Genomic DNA, 21622 nt, shown 5'->3' with positions numbered 1-21622 from the left:
AGGCAGGAAATAAACATGAGAGGACACTGAAAGAAGGAATGAGTCTAAATAGTATAAATATAACTGTTCCCCTCTATCAATTTTGTCACGATGGGTGTTCACTGATCTTACAGGAGAGTCTGTTTAGATCTGCTACAACTTCTTGGATCTTTAAACCATTGTAGAATGACATACATAAAACAAGAGTCATCAGAAAAAACACTGACTTTAGAGTCAGTTCTCTCCCACTGGCTCTCCTCTAGGCAAGTCATTTAAATTCTCTGCAACAGCTTCCTCATCTGTAATATGGGGTTAAGAATTCCTTCCTTGCAAAGATGTTAGGAGAATCAGAAGAGAAAATACACTTGAAAATTCTCTGTCAATCATAAAATCATGCAAAATTCTTTCTTTATATAAATGTGAGGATTTAAAATGTGATAGCATGAAAAAGGCCACACAAAGAGCTTAACACATAAATACTAACTAAAGGTTAAACCCCGTTCTTTTTTTCTGTATAATTTGTAGTTAGGAAATGGTCAAACATAAACCAAAGATGCCCTCATCAAAAAGACTCACATCAATTTGGCCTTTAAAAACAACCGTGTTTCTCTGCTAATACTTTTCTGCTACATAATTTTTCATTATATTTTAGTCTATCTTGATGGTATGGTAGATCTGGATCATTAATTTTCTAGGGGAATCATGTCTTGAAACAATCTTCTTCCATTAATAAAACTTTTAATGAATGTTCTTCAAAGAATTGGGGCCGGCCCAGTGGCACAGCGGTTAAATTCCCACGTTCTGCTTCGGCAGCCCGGGGTTTGCCGGTTTGGATCCTGGGCGAGGACATGGCACCACTTGGCAAGCCATGCTGTGGTAGGCGTCCCACATAAAAAGTAGAGGAAGATGGGCATAGAAGTTAGCTCAGGCCAGTCTTCCTCAGCAAAAAAGAATAAAATAATTTCCTTTTTGGCCAAAGTTCTTGTGAATTGGAAAATAATTTGTTTCAAAGATGGTCACAGAAAGAAAAAACAAAGGTTTAACTTTCTTAAGGTGATGCTTTTATGAAGAGTTGAAAATAGCAGTTTAGCATTTGGGATTCTGATAAGACTAAATTTTACCCTATTGAATTAAAAGATATGTTTTGTTCTATATAACATTTAATGCCCAATTTTGCGTGGCTCTGAGAATAATCTTAAAAATTCAAAAGCTCTCCAGTGGCTGAAAACTAAAGTAGCAAGACTGAAATAGTGTGACCTACTAATTAGCCTGGTTTCTAAAAAGTACCAGTTCACAGAATATAAACAAAATAAAGAAACTAAGCAATTCTTCAACTGGATTTAGCCTTGGCAGTTAACAGAATTCACTCACAAAAGTATCCAATGCACAGATGTCATCATTTTTTTTAAAATCAGGAACTGGTTTCACAAGAGTAAAAAAGTAAAAAAGAGTAAAAAAATTAATTATATCTTCCATAAAGAATACTATGGAAATAATATTCTAAACCTCATAATTAGATATGAAAAATAAGACAATAAAACTCCATTTATAAAGTGCCTTAATGTACCAAAAATGGAGGTCAGATGTCCTTTATTTACAAATGCTTTTTTGTCACATTTACAGAAAGGCAAATCTTACACTTGAGAGGCAGCACAGTAGAATAGAAAGAACTCTCGACTTGGAGTCAGAAGACCTGGACTCTAGTCATGGCTTTGCCACTAATTATCTGTGTGACTGAATAAATGGCAGCTTTTCTGGGTTTCAATTTTCTCATCTGTAAAATGAGAGGTAGAGCTACACCGCCTCTCAGGACCATCCCCTCAGATGTAAAACTGCATGTGAAGCAATGCAGTATTTTTGTTCTTAAGTCCCAGCATCCTATAAGAGGATGCTGCCATATTAATACTCTCTATAGAACTGATTATTCCATAGTAGATAAAAACATTATAGAACTCTGACCAACTGCATTTGGAGTCAGTGATTTGGCTGCTTGGCAAAGGTGCACAAAAGTCACAGGATTTTGGTTCCTGGTGTACCTGTGGAGGCTTTGAAAAATGCTGAAGCATTCCAGACACACGGGAAAGCACAATGCCAATAACATCTGTTACCACTTTCTTATGCCTCTGCAGAAGAGGCAAGGCGATGACAGCGTGACAAACACTGAGCCACAGAAAAACTAGATACTGTCCTTCACCAAGGTGCAGGGAGTCAGCAAAATAAGGAAGCGGTACATAGGTTAAGCCCTTCACCTTGATTCATACAATCTAGATTTAAAAACACAAAACTAGTATAGGTATATTTCTGTTTGGAGGAGTTTACTTGGTAAGATAAACTTTCCATGAGCAATACAAATTTGTTCTCTAAAGAATATTTTGGTTTTTAAAATATTAGCAAAGTTATACTCAGATACTTAGAGATTCTTTTTACCCCAGAGAGTCAGCCCAACAAGAGGGACATCCTAAATTTATTTTATAACAATAACCAGGTAGTATTTCTCAGTGAAATTATCTACTTTGGCAATACATCAGTGGCAAGAACACTGATAAGACAAAGTATTTCCTAAGAGTGGGCAAAAGGTGCTTTCTCACACTAAATTTTTACTGCTGCACACACAGGTTTAAGGACATTTAATTAAACCATAAATGTTAATGCCAACCTGCTAAATGATATGACCAGGCAGTCTCTTCCAACAGGTGCAGAAGTAGTTTCCTATCAGTCTAATAGTCCATATACCCTGCCCCAGCAAAGAAAAAACATACTCATGCATCAGTGCATTGAGAATACAGTTAAATAAAGTGACGCATATTTTGACAAAAACTTCACCTGGAACGGAGGGCTCAGTGAAAGGCAAAATTGGGTCTTTCAAACACACTGGTAAATTTTACAAGCCAGTGCAAATATTATCTCCGTATGTGAAATCTAAGTACGATTACACATAGTTAGCTTTCAAAGGCACACTCTAAAATTCCTGCCTTCCTCTAGATCTGTTATTTTCCATAACATGCCAAAACTCACAGAATATCCTAGGCTTCCATCAGCCTTGGTAGTGGATGCAAACTTCCAAAAGACTACTTAGACTTCTCCTGAAAGAGCAGCACCCTTATCAGGACATTGCCTTTTACACTTTCCCTCCTAAAACATCTCAACAATTGTTGCAGTTGAACACATTCTACTGCAGGAATTCTGAGCTTAAGAACTGCCTGGCAGTGAGAAAAAATGTTCTGGAAATACTACTTAGCTGCAAAACAGAAACTATCAACAGTTCGTGGCACTCTGCAGCAGTTTAGAAAAGTGTGAAGAAAGTCTAGTTTTCCTAATGTAGTATAGTTCATTAATTGTAGGTCAGAAATAGGAAAAAGACATTCTAAAACTCAGACAAAATCAACAGCGATTTCTGCCACATCAGTGAAAAGAGGTTGATTTTTGATCTACATCTGAAACAATCATTTCCATCCTGCGGGGTTTTTTTCCCAACAATTTCAATTTTTTAAAGTTAAAAGGGAATATACACTGTGATAAAATAAAGCACAGTGGGAAAATGCCTATCCAGATCCATATTTCTTCATAAAACACAAAGAATATTTGAGTGTTTAAACACTTGTCATCTCAAATTGCAATTTTATTTTTCAAATACACAAGAACCTAGAAATCAACTCACTGATGAACTTCTAAGACACCTGTTAGGAAGACTTCTCTATTACCACATTTGCTCTGTACCTTCAATAGTTCAAGCTCATGAAAATGCTGCTTTAGGATTCCTGAAAGGAACTATATTTACGCAACACTCGCACAGAACAAATTACATGAGGTGGCATTTGAAGAACGAAAATGCAAAATAATATTGTCACAACCATTCTGCCTTCATTCTATGTTGCTTTTTTCTTTCATTAATAAAATTCATATAAATGGCAAGGAAGATACAGGAAAGTTTATCATAGACAACACAGTAGCTTTTATAGAAATTTGGAATTTAGCAGATGTTTCAAGTAAGTCAAAACAATCGTCTATGTAACAGATACATTTGCAAAGTTTTGAAAACAAAATCTACAAAATAATTTAATGTGATAACTGAATTTGATTTAAAAAGCAAAATAACACCTTTTATTTTTTGATGAGATAAAGCAATAAAAGGAAAATTTTCATATCCCTAGACCTGTGCTGGAAGTACACAAAAAGACAAAATCTGCATACATTACTAACAAGAGTCTTATTTTGTACAGATTACAGAATACCCATTAAAAAAAACCATGCATGACCTCTGATGGTATGTTTCTATGCTGGCAAATACATTTTCTGATACAAAGGCACTTTGAAAACCCAATATGGTTTGGTTCATAAGTTTGCAAGGTACAAACAATTTTACAAACATATGATTATACTGAAGAACGTCAACAATTGTGACATTACATATAAAAGAGATTTCCATTTCTTTTTTTTTTTTTAAATAACACTGGTTTTGTGGGAATAAAAGAGTGGTTTCCAGCAGCTTCAGTGAAGACATTCCAGATGACTGGAGGCCCGCAGTCTGAACTTCTTACCTAGGGTGACGGGTGGGAGTGAGGACGCTGGAAATGAGACAAACAAACCAACAAAAAACACCGCCCTGGAACAAAACTAGACGCCTCAGAAATCAAAATGGTTCGGAGGGAAGAGCACAAAAGACAAGACCGAAAGTCCAGGAGAGAGCCTCTTAATTGCGATCCCTTCGCTGGGAACTCCTGGCACAGCACAAACGGCTGACTGCCTGGCGCCTGGGAGCTATAGTGATGATTTCTCTCTTTTAAGAAGCTAGGTACAATGTTTGGGATTGTACAGTACCAGAAAAATTACGTCCCCAAAAAAGTATAGTTTCTTTTCATTCATTATATGGCCGCAAAGTCAATCTGTACATAAAGCTGTCTCACTCCGGCCTGAAAAGTTTAAAAAAAAAAAATTAGAAAATCAAACAAGCCAACAATAGACTATACATTTCAGAAAAGTAGTAGAAAAAAATCTCATTTTTTTTTCTACGAAAGAATGAATTATTTTTCTCTTCTGCTCTGGGACATACTTCTCCATTTTTCATCATCAAGTGCCAGTAATTTTATTTTAGAAACAACTACATTTGTAAGCTGCAAAAAAGATTCTCCTTTATCTCTTCAAAAGAAAGCCAGACTACTAATTACATGCTCCGTCCAAGTGAATTCTGGAAAAATGAGGTTACCCATCTACCATTCTTCCGCTAGAGAACACCACAGTGCCTGACTAGTTAAAATCATACATCAACCCAACCTAAATCTTCCTGTGATAAATGATTGTAAATAAGTAAACCACCTATTGGTTGTTTAATTACTTTACACTCCAACTCCTCTCTTCAATTTTGGATATGAACTTGCTACTCAAGGACACTGCTCTCAAAACTGCCCCCATCTCTCCTGTATTATCAATTTTTCTCTATTTGCTGTCTACAATCCCTTTTCTCTCTTGAATCCATTTCAACCAAACATTTGCTGCCTACCACTTTGCAAAGCTGTCTGTCAAGGTCACTTCTAAGTTGCTCAGGCCAGGCTCAATTCTCAGTCCTCATCGTAGCACGTCATCTATCAGCAAGGACACAGGTGATCACTTCCTCTTGGCTTCCAAAGAATACTCACTGGTGGCCCTTTGACCTCGCTTATCAATCTTTCTCAATATCCTTTGCTGGCTCTTCCTCCTATCTTTGAACGCTAAACACAGTGAAATCCCCAAAGGCTCAGTCCTTGGAGCCCTTCTTTTTCCACAGTTGTTCCCTAGATGATCTCATCTAGCAACCAGACGTTCAGTACCATCGAAATGCTCACACCTCCCACATTTGTATTTCCAGGCTGGAACCTACCATCTACTTGACACTTCTACTTGGATGTCTGACAGGCATCACAACACAGCCAAATCGAACACTATTCCTCCCCTCGAGCCTGTTGATTCTGTATCTTCTACAGCTCAATTCCATCCTAACATTCCACCTTGAAGACCTTTCTTTCTCTCACATCCAACTCATTAGCAAAACTTGTTTGCCTTACCTTCAAAATAACGCAAACCCAGAATCTGACCCCGTTACATCACCTCCATCGCTACCACCCTGGCCCGAGCCACTATCATCTGTCTAGATTTTACAGTGGCTGCTGACCTAGTTTTCACGCTTCTACCTTTACCCTCCTTTGGTCTATTTCCAGCAGAGCAACTAACTACAGTGATGTCACTCCATCACTGAAACCCCACAAAGTTACCTTCCTCAGTCCTTACACTGGCCCACAAAGCCCTCCCATGACCTAACCCCTGATTACTCCTCTCCCTTTGCTCACTCTGCTCCAAACACAGTGGCACTTCTGCCTGGAACAATGTCCCTGGAGACAGCCACATGACATACTCCCTCTCTTGTCACATTTCTACTCAGATGTCAGTGAGGCCTGCCCTGACCACACTATATAAAATGCATTCAATTCATTCACCTAGCAAATATCCAGGCACTGTTCTATCCCCTGGGAATACACCAGTGAACAAAGTAGGTAAAACATATCCTTGCCCTCACGGAGCTTATCTGCAGTGGCGAGCTAGGGAGGAGGAGAGATGATAAACAAGCAACTAAATACAGTGTGTCAGATGACGATACACAGACGAGCTCCGGAAAACAACAAAGCTTGGTACGAGAGATGGCAAATGCCTCAGCACACCAATCTCCCCACCCTGCTCTCCCTACCGTAACCCCTATCGCCTTTGACATAAAACTTTCTTATTTGCTGTGTTGCTGTGTTTATTGTTTATTATAATGCAATGTCTCTAAGATAAAAGATTTTGTCCATTTTTTCACTGCTGACTCCCAGAACCTCAAGCAGTGCCCAGCACACAGTAAGTGATCAATACGTATTTGTTGGATGAACTGAATTCTATTTTCCTTCTTTCAAATAAAAATGATTTTTAAAATTAAAGCATACAATGAGTTACAATCAGCACTTTCTTGTCAGTACCACAGAATGAAAGGTAAATTAGAATATTTAAGAGAAAGGAAAAACCAGAGTAGGGGATAAAATATTAACACTAACTTCTTACAGTAATTGCTGGGCTCCTCACAGCATTACTTTCTAGCACGACTTGTTTCCTAGTATTCAAGCAGGAGGGCTCTGCACAAACCTAAAGGATGCGTGAAAGGAGCTGGGAGCTACTCGAAAGCAACACAAAGCGGGAAAGATGCCAGAAGCTTCCCAGCACAGAAAACATTTCAGCTTTTTTGCTTCTTTAACAAAAAAATCCTTGCTGTGGTAAAGTTAAAGCTCTCCAAAAACACATTTCATAGCGCTTTCTCCTTAAAGAGGTTTGTGGCAGAAAAGAATTTAATATCAGTATGACTTTAGCTAAAAATTAAAACCAAATCTCACTTTTTCTCATTTTAAAAGTGTTGATAAATATCAACCCTACTCATCTCACAGGATTGTTATATATCCATCCAATATTTGACAAATATTTAATTAATCCTTGCTACATACCAGGCACTCTTTTTTTTTTTTTTAAAGATTTTATTATTTCCTTTTTCTCCCCAACACCCCCGGTACATAGTTGTATATTCTTCGTTGTGGATTCTTCTAGTTGTTACATACCAGGCACTCTTGTAAGAATCATGTGTGAACATATGGAAAGGATTTCATGCTATAAAAGGGTACTAAAACAAATTATTATGATTTATTACAATTATATATGATTTATTCAACCCAGATGGCTCCTGAAATAACTATACTTAGGAACACTTCTGCAAAATTCTTGTGTATCTAACCTGAAGAGAAAACAACAATTGCTCAAATAAACTGGCTTAATTTCTTTTCTCTTTTAGCAAAATTGTTAATGAAAGTAAAATGGGCAAAAATAAGTTGGGCTCCTATTATCTCTGCCACTTTCCTAACCCCAGCCCTAATACAGTGAAGATGGTAATAAGAAATGAGGTAGCCCAAGGCAATAAAAAAGAAAGAGGAAAAACAAAGAGGCTAGGTCAATTGATCTTTGCATAGTCATGAGTTAATTACGCAAGCTGATATCTTTCCCTGAGGGGCTACAGCTTCCCACAAAAGCGCAGTCTAACAGAAAAAGTCATTTGGCTTCGTCCATCTGTCCTGGTGAGGTCAGCTTCCAGATTTCCAGCTTCCTATTTTCCTTTCTGAATTTCCTTCAAAGTAGAGAGGTAGGCAGAATTTCCAGAGAATCCTGTCGTCAGTCACCTAGTCCCTGAATGCAAGCCAGGTTTTCTATAAAGTTTATGCACGCCACAAAGACATGACCAGTACTCCAGCAGATCAAAACAGGGCTCGGCTCCATCAAATATTCTACCACTGGGATGACAATAAGAGTCAGAGGCTGGCTAAGGGTTGTCCTTAAAAAGCAAAAACCATATAATACTCATTGTGTCATATCCTGAGAATAATATATAAACCATAATTCAGTGAACCCTTTTTTAAATTGAAAAGACAGCTAGTTATTTTTACACATGTGCTCCTTAGAAAATAAATGTTAACCTGGTGCCATAGACTTAGAATATCTTCAATAAATATTCACTGTTGTGGAAAGGAAAACAAATCAGAAGTAAAAAATTTAGAAAAATAAACAGGAATATGGCTATAGAAAATTACTGGTTTGTTTGTATTCTCAACCAATTCTCAAAAACTACAGAAACTTTCCACTTTAGTTTTTGACTGAACATATAATATTAATCTTTATCCCTTTAAAATGAAGTCTCGAAAAACTGCTTTACTCTTACATGCGAAAACTAAGTCATCTCAGAATCAGTGAAATAGTGAATATGACAAAATTACAAGTCAAGGACAATAACCTGGGTCTGGATTCCTTTTTCTATAAATTGGCAATAATACCACCTGTCTCGTGAGGACAGATGAATATGTTGGGGTCTCAATAAAGGCTAGCTGCTGCTGCTGTTATTCCCACCACTATCAACCAATCAATGAACACTTAAACCTGGTGGATTAACTGAAAACAACAAATCAGGGGGCCAGCCCCGTGGCCAAGTGGTTAAGTTCGCACACTCTGCTTCGGCGGCCCAGGGCTTCGCCGGTTAGGATCCTGGGCGTAGACACGGCACTGCTCATCAGGCTCCGCAGAGGCGGCATCCCACATGCCACAACTAGAAGGACCCAAAGCTAAAAATATACAACTATGCACCAGGGGGCTTTGGGGAGAAAAAAGAAAAAGTAAAATCTTTAAAATAAATAAATAAAAACAACAAATCTAGGGATGTGTTGGCCTCATATCCTATGGCTGTTTACTCCAACCAACTCAGGAGGTTGGCTTCTGGTGGACTTCAAGTACATATGATGAAGGAAGAAAACGGGAAAATCGATAAAGAAAAGTTGCAGAGCTGGCAAGCAAAATCAGTATTTATAAAAGATTAAAACCCTCTATAAACAGGAAAAACATGGAAGGGGTAGGAAAATAGCCACCTGGAAAGGGGTAGATAGCTTCTCCCACGCCCCACTCTCACTCTCCAGTAGACATAGGAGCGTTGGGTGAGGTCTGTGTTCAGAGACAGGAAGGGATTCTGAAAGTGGAAGAGTGGAGGAGGTAGAAGTTTCTAAAACTTGGGGAACTCCCATTTGGGCTTGTGAGAATTTTTGGTTCCTTCTGGGTATCAGTGTTAACTTCTACTTTGAGGCTAGAGAATACACAAAAAAAGCTAAAGCAGGAAGCTGGGAGTTTAGGACTTAATAGGCATCACAGAAACAGGCAGAAAAGTAAAAAAGATGGAAGAAATCAAGGTAGACATTCTATCAGGGAGTAAATAGTATGCATTAGGCTTGACTGTCTTTTGTGCTTTGTGGAACTGAGGAGGGTAATGAAACCCAAACATATTCTAGACTTTTCTTCAAACATTATTTCTAACAAAACAAAATGTATTACAAAAATTAACAGATGATAATCAGCCAGTTTAAAACAAGAAACATGAAGCGTTAAATTGCCTTCCTAACCCAGTATCCTACGTTCTCTTCCTGTTCATATACGTAACACAAAAAGTAAGTTTTCTATTTCATCAATTCCAAAATGATAACTCATTTTTAAAAAGCTAGTGCAAGGGAAGAAATGGAGAGGGGACTTTTTCTATGCCAACAGAAAACCTTGTAGTTTAAAAACTGGATTATCATTTAAGTAATAATCTGAAAGGAGTTTAAGTACTGAAGAGACTTCTACCAATTCAGTTGTATTACTCCATATTTGTGCGAAGCAAGCCAACTGCTTTAGCCATTAAAGATTAATTAATAACTATGGAAAATGAGAATAAAAAGGACATGCCTAATATACAGTTCTAAAATAGTCATAAAACTTATAGTTTTATAAACAAAATAGAAAGCTATAATTCTCAAACTTCTGATGTTTGACTTTTCAGTTTCAAGTTATCGGCACATAAGTTTTAACAACAATATTTTAACCAACACTATTATTTAAATTCTGTTGTAAGATCAGCAATAAGAAAGACACCTAAATATGTCATAAAACCAAAAATGAAAACTTATTACTGAGAAAATCCTTCTTTTGATCTTTTGGATCTAAGGCCACTAGTATTTCAAGTCTTTCTATAAGAAATATACCTCAAGCATTAGTGTGATTTTTTTTCTCAAAAATGGAGCAATTTGAGTTACTTTTACTTTTGATAAGTAAAATCTATGAATAAGGTGTAATTTAAAAGAAAAAATTTTAAATTTCATTTCATGAAATTGAGGGGCAGCAGAATATGTGACCCCAAAATATGCCATTTTGGCATGTGGATTGTTTTGAGCTGAAGGCAATCAAGACCCAGCAGTCTCAAAAAAAACTTTTACCTCTTCCTTAACTACCTAAAAGAATTTAGATAGGAGTCCTGGCTCAGAGAGAGAGCTATTACCAGGGACTGCACGGCCAGGCAAACATCTAATTACCAAACATCTGCTCTTCTTATTGTCCTGTGAATTACCCTCCTCCCCTTTGAAGCCCCAGGCCCTCGCCCATTCCTTAGCTCAGGATGGCATATAAGCTTCAATTGCCTGACTTGCCTTTGGGTCTCATATTTTTATGGGGTTCCTGTATGTAGGGAATTAAATTTGTTTTTCTCCTGTTAATCTGTCTTATGTCAACTGAATTAACAGCCCAGCCAAAGGATCTAGAAGAGTAGAGAAAAATTTTTCCTCCCCAACAAAACATGTATGTATGTTACTGCAAGTCCTGGGATATACTCATAGAATATGAATATGCATTACTAGGGTATAAGTAGAAAAGGAAAACATACTAATAAACCCTTTCAATTTTGCAAATGTCAGAACTGAAACAACGACCACAAAACAACTTTAAAATCACTAAATGTATGGAAGCAAAGTCATTAGTAGAGTGACTTCCCTCTCCCTCCTGAGAAAAACGTGCTGAACCATCTCCACTGCAAGCCTCAGAGTCCCTGGTCTCTGCAAGGAATGAAATAAAGTTGGCTTGACCTCAGCTGATAGAAAGGCTTAAAATATCTTTCAGAGCTTAAAATTTTTAAAACCCAAATACAGTTTCCAAAACCAAAGAAGCAGCTGAACAAACTTTCAACATCAGCCATTTTAAAAGCCAAGATTTCTAAGGTTACCAGAAGAACTTCCCTCCATCTACTTCAATTACAACTTCAACAGTTCCTCAGCACAGACATAGCTGCTTGCGCATTTTTAAACCTAGAAATTGCCTTCCTTTTCAGAGTGAAAACTGTGATTAAGTGCCAAAGTCTTAGGAGAGGTCAACAGAAGCTCACACTAGAAGGGTGGAAGGACATGGTATAACTATGAGAAAATTAAGGTTAAAGAAGAGACTAGTAATCTATAAACGGCAGTGAAAAGCAAGGTTATTGCTAGCCACACTGTCCTTTTGCCTCTGAAACAGGGAGGAGATGTGAGAAGGACTCAGACATACTGGGAAGCTGTTGCATCCTTCATAACAATGCAGACTTATTACAGTGTTTGTTAAAAAACGGACCTAGTTCTTAAAATTCTGGAGTAAATAAGTGGTTCCAGCATATTGTTTTGTAGTAGAGGTAAGTCTTGTTGTCCCTACATGTAAGATTATTTCATTAATTATTCCCAAAGGAATATAACCATACATTTCTCTTTGTTAGGGAAGAGAGATTGTTTAATTTATGCTAAGGTCCTAAATTTAACTAAACTATATATTATGTTCTATTGTCCATGTCTGAAGATGTGATGTCTGTCTATCTATCTGTCTGTCTGTCTCTCTATATATCATTACCATCTTTTTGTGCTTGTGGTTAAAGACCAATGGGAACCCAAAAACATCTTTCCAAACTTAGCATATGTAAAGATGGTTTTGGTCAAATACAGTTTTAAAAATTTGTTTATTCAAACAATTTATTATACATGTATACTCGAAGCATTGGGAATGCAAAATCATGACATTCGGTAGGAACTTGCAGACAAAACTTACGTCATACGTTTATCACAGGATAAAGTAATGCTGCTAAGAGGAGTCTTGAAAGCTTCAGAGTGAAAGTAACAATTAATTCGACCTTTACATTAGAGTAGGATTTTTGTCCTATGCAGAAAAGTAAATAGTCTGATGGGGTTGGAGTATAAAGTACATGGCAACGAACAGCAAGAGACAGACTTGAAAAGGTAAATAGCCATGCTAGAAAGTTTGGGTTCTATCCTGGTGGCAATGAGAAGCTACCAAAGTTTTTATTTTTTAACTTTTTATTTTGAAAACATTTAAGAGTCAAAGGAATTGGACAATAAATATCTATCACCCCTCACCTATATTCACCAATTGCTAACATTTTGTCTCATTTGCTTTATTTTTCTACATGTGTATTTATTGGTAATCTTTTTACTTTTGCTTAAACATTTGAAACATAATTAGACATTCTGATATTTTGCCACTAAATCCTTCAGCATGCATCTCCTAAGAATAAGAACATTCTTCTATAACCACAATACCATTATCATATCCAAGAAATTTAACATTTACACAACTATATAAACTATTATGCAGTCCATATTCAAATTTCCTGATTACCCAATAAATTCCTTTGTGGCTGTTTTTCCCCAATCCAAGATCTAATCAAGAATCAGATATTGCATTTAATTGTGAAGTCTCCTCTAATCTAGAATAATCCCTCACTGTTTTGTTTCGTTTTTCTTTCATGATATTGACACTTTTTTAAGAATCCAGGCTAACAGTCTTATGGAAGTTTCCACAAGCTGAGTTTATCTGGTTGTTTCCTAACGGTTAGATTCATGTTAACCATTTCTGGCAACAGTACCACAGAGGTCATGTTGTGTACTTCCCACTGCATCACACCAGCAGGCACATGTCAGTTTTTAAGCACACATTTTTAAGGCACGGACTCGGTTTCCTCACTAGATCTAGCTATGAGGTAATTTTGGCAGCAGTGCTGACATCTAGATTTTTCGCCAAATATTTCCAGCAAACTAGACCAAAAAAAGAATTTGTGTTCTCTCTCTCTCCTTAGATGTTCCTGACATGATGTTCTTATTCTCTCAATAAATACAGAATGACATAGTAATTGCTCTTACTTTGATTATCAATCACACAACTATGTCAACTCATGATGGCATAAGCCTTAACTGAAATAATTTGGTTGTGGGCATGCACTAATTCATGATTCCAAATACAGTATTAAGAGAAATTCAACAGCATATTAAGCTATTAAATCACACAGAAGTAACTATGGCTTTGCTATCAGACAAAAAACATCAACATAGACTATTTTTAACTACAGCTACTGAAAAGGCATTATTCTCATTCCATGTGCTATTTTAGAATTCTTGGCTTCAAACAGCATCTAACATGTCTTTTTTTTTTTTTTCCTGCTTTTTTATCTCCCCAAACCCCCCTGTACACTGTTGTATATCTTAGCTGCACGTCTTTCTAGTTGTGGGATCTAACATGTCTTATAAAGAGTATACAGTAAAAGAAAATCGACTTTTTCTTAAAGAAACTAAAATCAGTATGATGATGAGTAACTAGGACTATCTTTCTTAAGAGTATTATCTAAAATAAAGATTCTTAACTTTGACTCTGTGGTTGAAAAAAGGTAATACTTACCTCATATTGTGTTTGTGTGTGTGTGCATACATATATATGTACATATGTATACACACATAAATATATACATACTTAATATGCTACACACATAAATATATACATACTTAATATGCTAAATAGTAAATATTTTTTAAACTAGTAAATACAATAAATTCTAAGATCCTTAAGAAGTTAGTAAAAAAGTCATACCTGAGTAAAAATATTATGCGTTTGGCTTAAAATCCACCTAGCATCAGCATCAGGGGCTACTACTAATTTCAAGGTCCCAACATAAACGTCAGAACATAAGGTCCAGAAGTGCTGTTCTTGTAAACTGTAAACTCCTTGCAACTGCTGCACCTGAAATATAAAGGGCAGATATTAACATCCTAATCAAGTATAAGCGTCCCTTCCCCCTTAAATTTTTATGTAACACATCAGTAAACATGGATTCTACCCTCTAGTTTGAAAAAGGGGTGGGGGATATTTGAATTAATTAACAAAATCTATTGAATACTCATTATGTGCCAGGTACCATCAAAGGTATTTCAGAAATATGAATGAACACTTATCAAAATCTGTAGGACACGGCTGAAAGAGTGCCTGGAGGGAAATTTACATTTTCAAATTCATTGATCAGGGAACAAGTATAAACACAAATGAGCTAAGAAACTAGAAGAGGAATAACAAAGTAATGTCAAAGAAATAAGGAAGGAAATGAAGGACGGAAATCAATGATCCAGAGATTTAGAAAGTGACAGAATTTAGAATATCAAAAAACTAGTTCTTTGAGAAGACTAATGAGCTAGAATAGTCAATATTTCTTCCTGGGAGCCTGTTTTGAACAGGACAATTCTTCACTGTGTACAACAGTCAGAAACTACAGGACCTCTGCATCCCCACGCCCCAGAGAACTAAAGCCAACATATGCCCTTCCCCGAATCATGTGACAGCAAAAAAGGGAGGAATGTCTGTATGTTTTCCTGATGGCCCCATATGTCTCCACAGCCTTAGGTTGGAACCACTGGCAAGACAAACTCTGATGGAGGTAAAAAAAAATAATAAAATAGGAAATTAAACAGAAAAAATGAAAAAGGAGAACAACTACAAAAAACAAATTTTAAAAACTACACCAGGGAATACTATAAATATTATTTGAATGTATCAATATGTAAATATACAAAATAATACAACTAAGTAGAATCCAACACTAGTCACCATCTCTACTGCTATGAGCCTAACCGAAGCCAGCATCAATTACGCTTCAAATTGTTCAAAATCCTCCAACGGCTTCTGAGTGAAAACCAATGCTCTCACAATGACTTACACGGACCCATGTCATGTGGTCCCCTTGTACTTGCTTTCCTCTTCTCCTCCTCCTCCTCCCCTTACTCCCTCAACAACACCAGCCTCCTCACCATTCTTTGAAAATCAGGCACACTCCTGTCTCGGGGTATTTGCTCTTCCCTCTGCCTGGAGCATCCTTCATTCCAGATTTCTGCATGGTCCACTTTGTTTGGGTCTTACTCAAATGTTATCTTTTCAGTAGCCCTTCTCCTGTTACCTATCTAAAATTACAATGTTTTCATTTTTACATTTCTCTGCTTTGTTTTACTTTTCGGCACAAAATAGCACACAATACATTATTCATTTATATTATTTATATTGTTTATTGCCTGTCTCCTCCAGCAAAATATAAGTTCAATAACGGCAGGGGTTTATTTTTGCTTTTTGTTTTGTTTTTGTTTTTTTAGATTTCTTTTTTGGCTGAGGAAGATTCACCTTGAGCTAACATCTATCTGTGCCAATCTTCCTCTACTTTTTAGTGTGTCAGCCACCAGCACAGGATAGCTGCTAACAGATCAGTGTAGGTCTGTGCCCAGGTACCGAATCTGGGCCACCAAAGCGGAGCGTGTTGAACTTAACCACTAGGCCACTAGGACTAACTCTATTTTTGTCTTTTATGTTTTGTATTCTCAGCACCTAAAAGAATATCTAAGTCAAGTAAGTGCCCAGTAAATAGTGTATATATATATAACATACGCATTATTATATATTGTAAATATAACATATATTAAATGAATAAAAACACAATTTTGAAAACCTAGACAAAATGGATAAATCTCTGAAAATACAGAAAATGCCATAATACAAGGAAAAAAAGGAAAATGTGAAAGAATCATTAAAAATTGAAAAGGTAATAAAAGTTCTCTTTCATAAAGCCCCAAGGCCCACAGGGCAAACTTTCAAGGAACATATAATCTCTGTCTTAGTTTTTCCAGAAAACAGAAAAGAGATGCTACTGCACATTAGTAAGAATCTTGACCTTCAACAAAATAAAGATAGTAAATCATAAGCTAATTTCTCTTATGAATTAAATAAGCAAAATCCAACAGTATATTAAAAAATAACATATCACGACTAAGTTGAGTTTATCCCAAGAGGAAAATAATAAACATCAGGAAAACTATTACTGTTATTCTTCAAGTAGTGAAGTAAAGGAGAAAAACCAGTCATTTCAATAGAAGCATTACAATTATTTAATAAAATTCAACACCTATTTATGATTAGGGGAAAAAATGACTAGAAGGATACTTCTTTAACTTAACAAAAGCTATCTACCAAAAACGTACAGAAAATATTTAAGGAAGAAACATTAGATATATTCCCCGAAAGAGCAGGAAGAAGACAAAATGTCCAAATCACAGCTCTCTGTAAGGATCTGGAAGAGTTAAATCTAAACCTCTTAGTGAGACCAAAACCTCTATATGATCTGGCCCCTGCCATTCTCTCCAGCCTCTCCAGCCACTCTTCCCTTTATTTATTATGCTTCAGCCACAATGGCCTTTTTTCCTGTTCTTAAAACAGACTAAATTAGTTCCAGCCACAGATCTTTTACATTAGCATAACGTGTTCCTTTGCCTGGAACACTCTTCTCCGAGATTTTCATATAGCTGGCTCCTTCTTGTCATCAGGGTTTCAATTTCCTTGAATATGACTTCCTCAGTGAATCTAACGTCGCCATCCCTGTCTACCACATCACTTTGTTTAATTTCTAGTATAATAATTATCCCTGATACTTTCTTATTTACTGTTTAGTTCCTGTGTTGCCCCACCAGACCGTAAGCTCTTTAAGAACAAAGACACTATCTTGTTTATCATCTCATCCCTAGCACCTTAGAAGAATATCTGGCACAAAGTAGGAGCTCAAAAAATATATGTTGAATAAATGCTTATATTATTTGCTATTCATACCTATATTGTAGCAGAACTGCTCCCTTTCTAGATGAGAACAATTTTTAACATATTTTCTTCAGTAAAGTTCAATATTTTCCAATGATTTTCTTCTGGTTTGTGTTTATTTAAATGGCATTCCTGGTCAACATTCAATCTTGGAAGAAATACTAAATTATACACACATGCTACCCACATCTGTCAAAGTTAAAAACCCTAACAGCTTGGAAACAACATAAAATCCAATGGTTTGGAAGCTTTGAAACTTACCCTCTGATAGCACTGAGGCAGAGTATTTTCCAACAAGGGAGGTGTTCTCTGCATTAATATTCCAACAGACTCTCTTAAAAGAGGAATAACACTAAAGAAAAGGAAGACAACAAATTTATTAAAGCCACATTCTGACAATCCCATCCTGTAAGAAAGTAGTAATATACCTCCCCATAGCAGAATATAATAAGATTTATCAGAATAACAGGAGGAAAAAGGATCGTCATTGTTCCAAATTTTTCATGTGATCAGTAAGTTATCACCTAACTAAAAGGGCAGACAAAATGTATCAATGTATGAAACACTAACCTTATACTGCTGAAATGTGTTGGAGCATCTAAAAATCTAAACACAGCAGTCATTCAACTGTTATTTGAAGTATGACTTCAAATGGCCAGAATCTTCTGAGGTAATCTATAAAGCCTGTCATGGCTCACTGGTCTTTAACACTTACCAAATATTCACATGCATTTATCTGAACAGTACTGTTAAGGAAAATTTTTTTAAAAATTAATATGGTCTATTAGTCCATTTGTCCAATATTTCTCCAACTTGATTATATACCAGTCTTATTTCATTATTTAAAAAATATAGGGGCTGGCCCAGTGGTGCAGTAGTTAAGTTTGCACGCTCCTCTTCAGCAGCCGGGGGATCCCCGGTTCGGATCCCAGGCATGGACCTACACATCGCTTATTAAGCCATGCTGTGGCAGGCATCCCGTATACAAAATAGAGGAAGATGGGCACAGATGTTAGCTCAGGGCCAATCTTCTTCAGCAAAAAGAGTAAGTTTGGTGGTGGACGTTAGCTCAGGGCTAATCTTCCTCAAAAAAATAAAAAATAGATAGAAGCCTGGATATAATCACAGATCTAGTGAGTCAGCATCTCTAGTGATAGGGTTCAAAAGTCTGTATGTATTGATGTAGCTAGTCCTCAACCTGTATTTGGAAATTACTGCTTCAGGCTATTTAGATGATTAAATGCACACAAAATAATTAATAGCGTAATGGGAGGGTGACTTTAATGCAGTAATTTTCTAAACTCACTACACATCAAATTCACCTTGGAGTCTTGTTTGTTTTCATTTCTGACAGACTGAATCAGACTCTTGAGGGAAGGTCAAGGCATCTACATTTTTAAAAAGCTTTCCAGGTGATTCCAGTAACTCAGGGTGGTAAGACATTATTCTACTGCTTCAAGTAGACTGAGGGAGCTTCATTAAACTTAACAGCTTAAGCCAATGCTCTCTTTTAAACTCGTAGAATCTCAAAATTTCCTAAGTGAAACCCCTCCTGATCATAGCTGTAGGAGATAAAGATAAAAGAACGTATATGTTTCAAGGAAGGTCTCATAAGAAGAGCAGAAGTTGAAGTTTACCTTAAAGGATTAGTGGTATTTCTGACAGATGGAAAGGAAAGAGACCCATTAATTAAGAGACCAAATTAATAAAGACCCAAAGGAACAGAGACAATGCTTGTCTTGTTCATTATTATATTCCCAAGGAAGCCTAGTAAAATGGTGGTCACAAAACAGGCTCACAATAAATACTTGTTGGTTAAATGCATGATAGATATAGAGATATTAGATGTTTGGGAATCTAGATGAAAGAAAGGGGAAGGCCACAGGGAAGAAATTAGGAGACAGTTCCCATACTTTATGTGTGCCGTGCTAAGTACCCTGATAAGGAAGGTAACACTAAGAACAGAGACAAATAGGAAAATTAAACAGATGTTGAAAGAAATAACTGGAGTCTAAATGGATATAGTGAAGAAATAGTGAAGCAACAAGGAAAGCCGAGAAGACTGAAAGTGGAGGGGATGGCAGTAATGAAGATGAAAGCCGAGAAGACTGAAAGTGGAGGGGATGGCAGTAACGAAGATGAAAGGCTCGATGGGGACAAGGGTTTAAGTCACATTAAAGTGAAAATATTCTTTAGTCAGATAGTCACCTAAAAGCCAAGGATAATTAGAAGTCATCCTTAATATTCCTTCTTCTCCCTTAAAACCTCCATGCTCTAAATCACCAAATTCTCATAATTTAACCCCTAAATATTCCTTGACTCCCTCCTCTCTCCTTCATTCTAATACAAGTCTACAACAATCTCCATATCTGCACTTGGATGATGACAATAGCCTCCTAAGTGGCCCCTTTGCCTCTAGTTTTATTTCCTCAAGTCCTGTACTAGGCAGCTTCAAAGATGGATCCCGATGGCCTGTGCCTCCTTAGTATTCACGCTCTTGAATAATCCCCTTCCCTTGAGTGTATGCTGGACCTAGTGACTTGCTGCTAATAAACAGTATGGCAAAAGTGACGAGATGTCGCTTCTAAGATTACTTAAAAGACTGGCTTCCTTCTTGTTCACTCTCCGAGAACCTTGCTCTCTCACTTGCTTGCTCAGATACCATGTTGTGAGCTGTCCCATGGAGAGGCCCAGGGTGAGAAACTGAGGGATGCCTCTGGAAAGGAACTGAGACCCTCAGTCCGACAGCCCAAAAGAAACGCAATGCTGTCAACAACCACGTTAGTGAGCTTGGAAGCAGATTCTCCCCCAGATGAGCCCTGGAATGACTGTACCCTTGGCTGACACTTTGACTGCCACATTGTGAGAGATCCTGAGCCAGAGAGTCCAGTTAGCCATGCCCAGATTCCTGAACCAAGGCAAACTATAAGATGATAATGTGTGTTACTTTAGCTACCAGGTTTTTGTGTAATTTGTTATGCATCCATAGATAACTAATATAACCATTCTTTATAAAGCTATTAGATTAACTTATCTAAAAATCAGTATCTGACTCTATCCGTTTTCCATTAAAAAAATATGTTAAAAGCTCCCTACGGCTTAGGGGATTAAGTGTAAACTCTTTAATATGGTATACTTTTGGATCTGGTCCCCACTAGCTTCACCTCCTATTATCTTTGCTTCACATTTTAAACTCTCTAAACATAAACATACTGGTACTCAACTTTCTGCTGTTTCTTCCTTTCATGCTTTGACTCATGCTATAATCTCTGCCTAGGATGTCCCTAAACCGCTTCTATCCTTTCCTTAAAATCTCACATGTCACTCCTTTTGGGGTACATTGCCTGATCCCAAACTGTCTTCCAAACTGTGTGAAATGTCCTTTCTGTGCTCCTATAAAAAATCTGTAATACCTATCAATGTTACAGGAAAACAATGGGTGGAAAGCAACTGGAAGTGGGGTTAAGGATTCTGACAGTGAACAAATATTGGTTATTCCTTCATCTAATCTGAAGAGTAGTGTGTTTCTACCTTTTGAGATGTTATTAAATAAGTGAGGACTCCAGGTTTACAAAAAAGGCAAAGAAAAACATGATGGTAGATTCACAAGGTATAATTCAGCCATTATGACATTTTTCTTTCCTCTCTCCATGCTCATTTCTCAGGAAAAAGAAAGAATTAGTCACAGAATGGTTATATACATCTAACTTACAACTTTTTTGTTTTCCTACTTTCCTTATGGTACCTCTCAGAAAATGAGGCACAAAATGGTTCACCTAGAATAAATGTTTGACAATAAGAAAAAAGTAACTTTTTTCCTTGTGCCTCCTACATTTAGCTATTTTGGTAATTTCTTTTCCAATCTTTATCCCAGGGAACAGCTGATAATGCCTAGAGATATCTGAGGTGAAAAATGCACTCAAATGGAAACCATGATACTTGGGTTCTAATTCTGCCATTAAATAGCTTTGGACAAATTGTATAACCTTCTAGAGCATCAGTTTCCTCATCTATAAAACAAGGGAGTGGATTAAATATATAGGCAATTTCTTCCATCTTTAATTTTTCATTCAATAAGGAAAAAAGGTCACACTAAAAGAAATACTAAGAGAATATATTTGGAACTGAAAGAAATTATAGGTTCCCTTTATACAGTACAAAAAAAAAAAAGGAAACAGCATCACCAAATGAGATGACATATATTTGGCAAACTGACTTACTCCATCACTAACTGGGAATTTTGCAAATAAATTTTATTAAGTAATCGATACAAATAAGCAATTATTAAGAACTACTATAGGCTTTGCTTGGCATCAGATTTTCTAGA

The 21622-nt window shown here is 36.7% G+C and overlaps 1 protein-coding gene across 1 annotated transcript in view; it reads right to left on the bottom strand.

Moving 5' to 3' along the window:
• Positions 1 to 1396: 1396 nt before the first annotated feature.
• SLC30A7 (solute carrier family 30 member 7) overlaps positions 1397 to 21622 on the bottom strand; it is a 76764-nt gene continuing 56538 nt past the window's right edge. The window contains exons 9-11 of the mRNA XM_046645247.1: positions 17557 to 17647; positions 14263 to 14412; positions 1397 to 4889 (exon numbers count right to left, since the gene is read on the bottom strand). Coding sequence (XP_046501203.1) covers positions 4842 to 4889; positions 14263 to 14412; positions 17557 to 17647 — 289 coding nt within the window. The 3' untranslated portion in view covers positions 1397 to 4841. The remainder of the gene's footprint in view (positions 4890 to 14262; positions 14413 to 17556; positions 17648 to 21622) is intronic.

This window comes from Equus quagga, chromosome 18, assembly GCF_021613505.1.
Source record: "Equus quagga isolate Etosha38 chromosome 18, UCLA_HA_Equagga_1.0, whole genome shotgun sequence".
Classification (NCBI taxonomy): Eukaryota; Metazoa; Chordata; class Mammalia; order Perissodactyla; family Equidae; genus Equus; species Equus quagga.
This window is presented reverse-complemented; position numbering and strand designations above follow the sequence as displayed.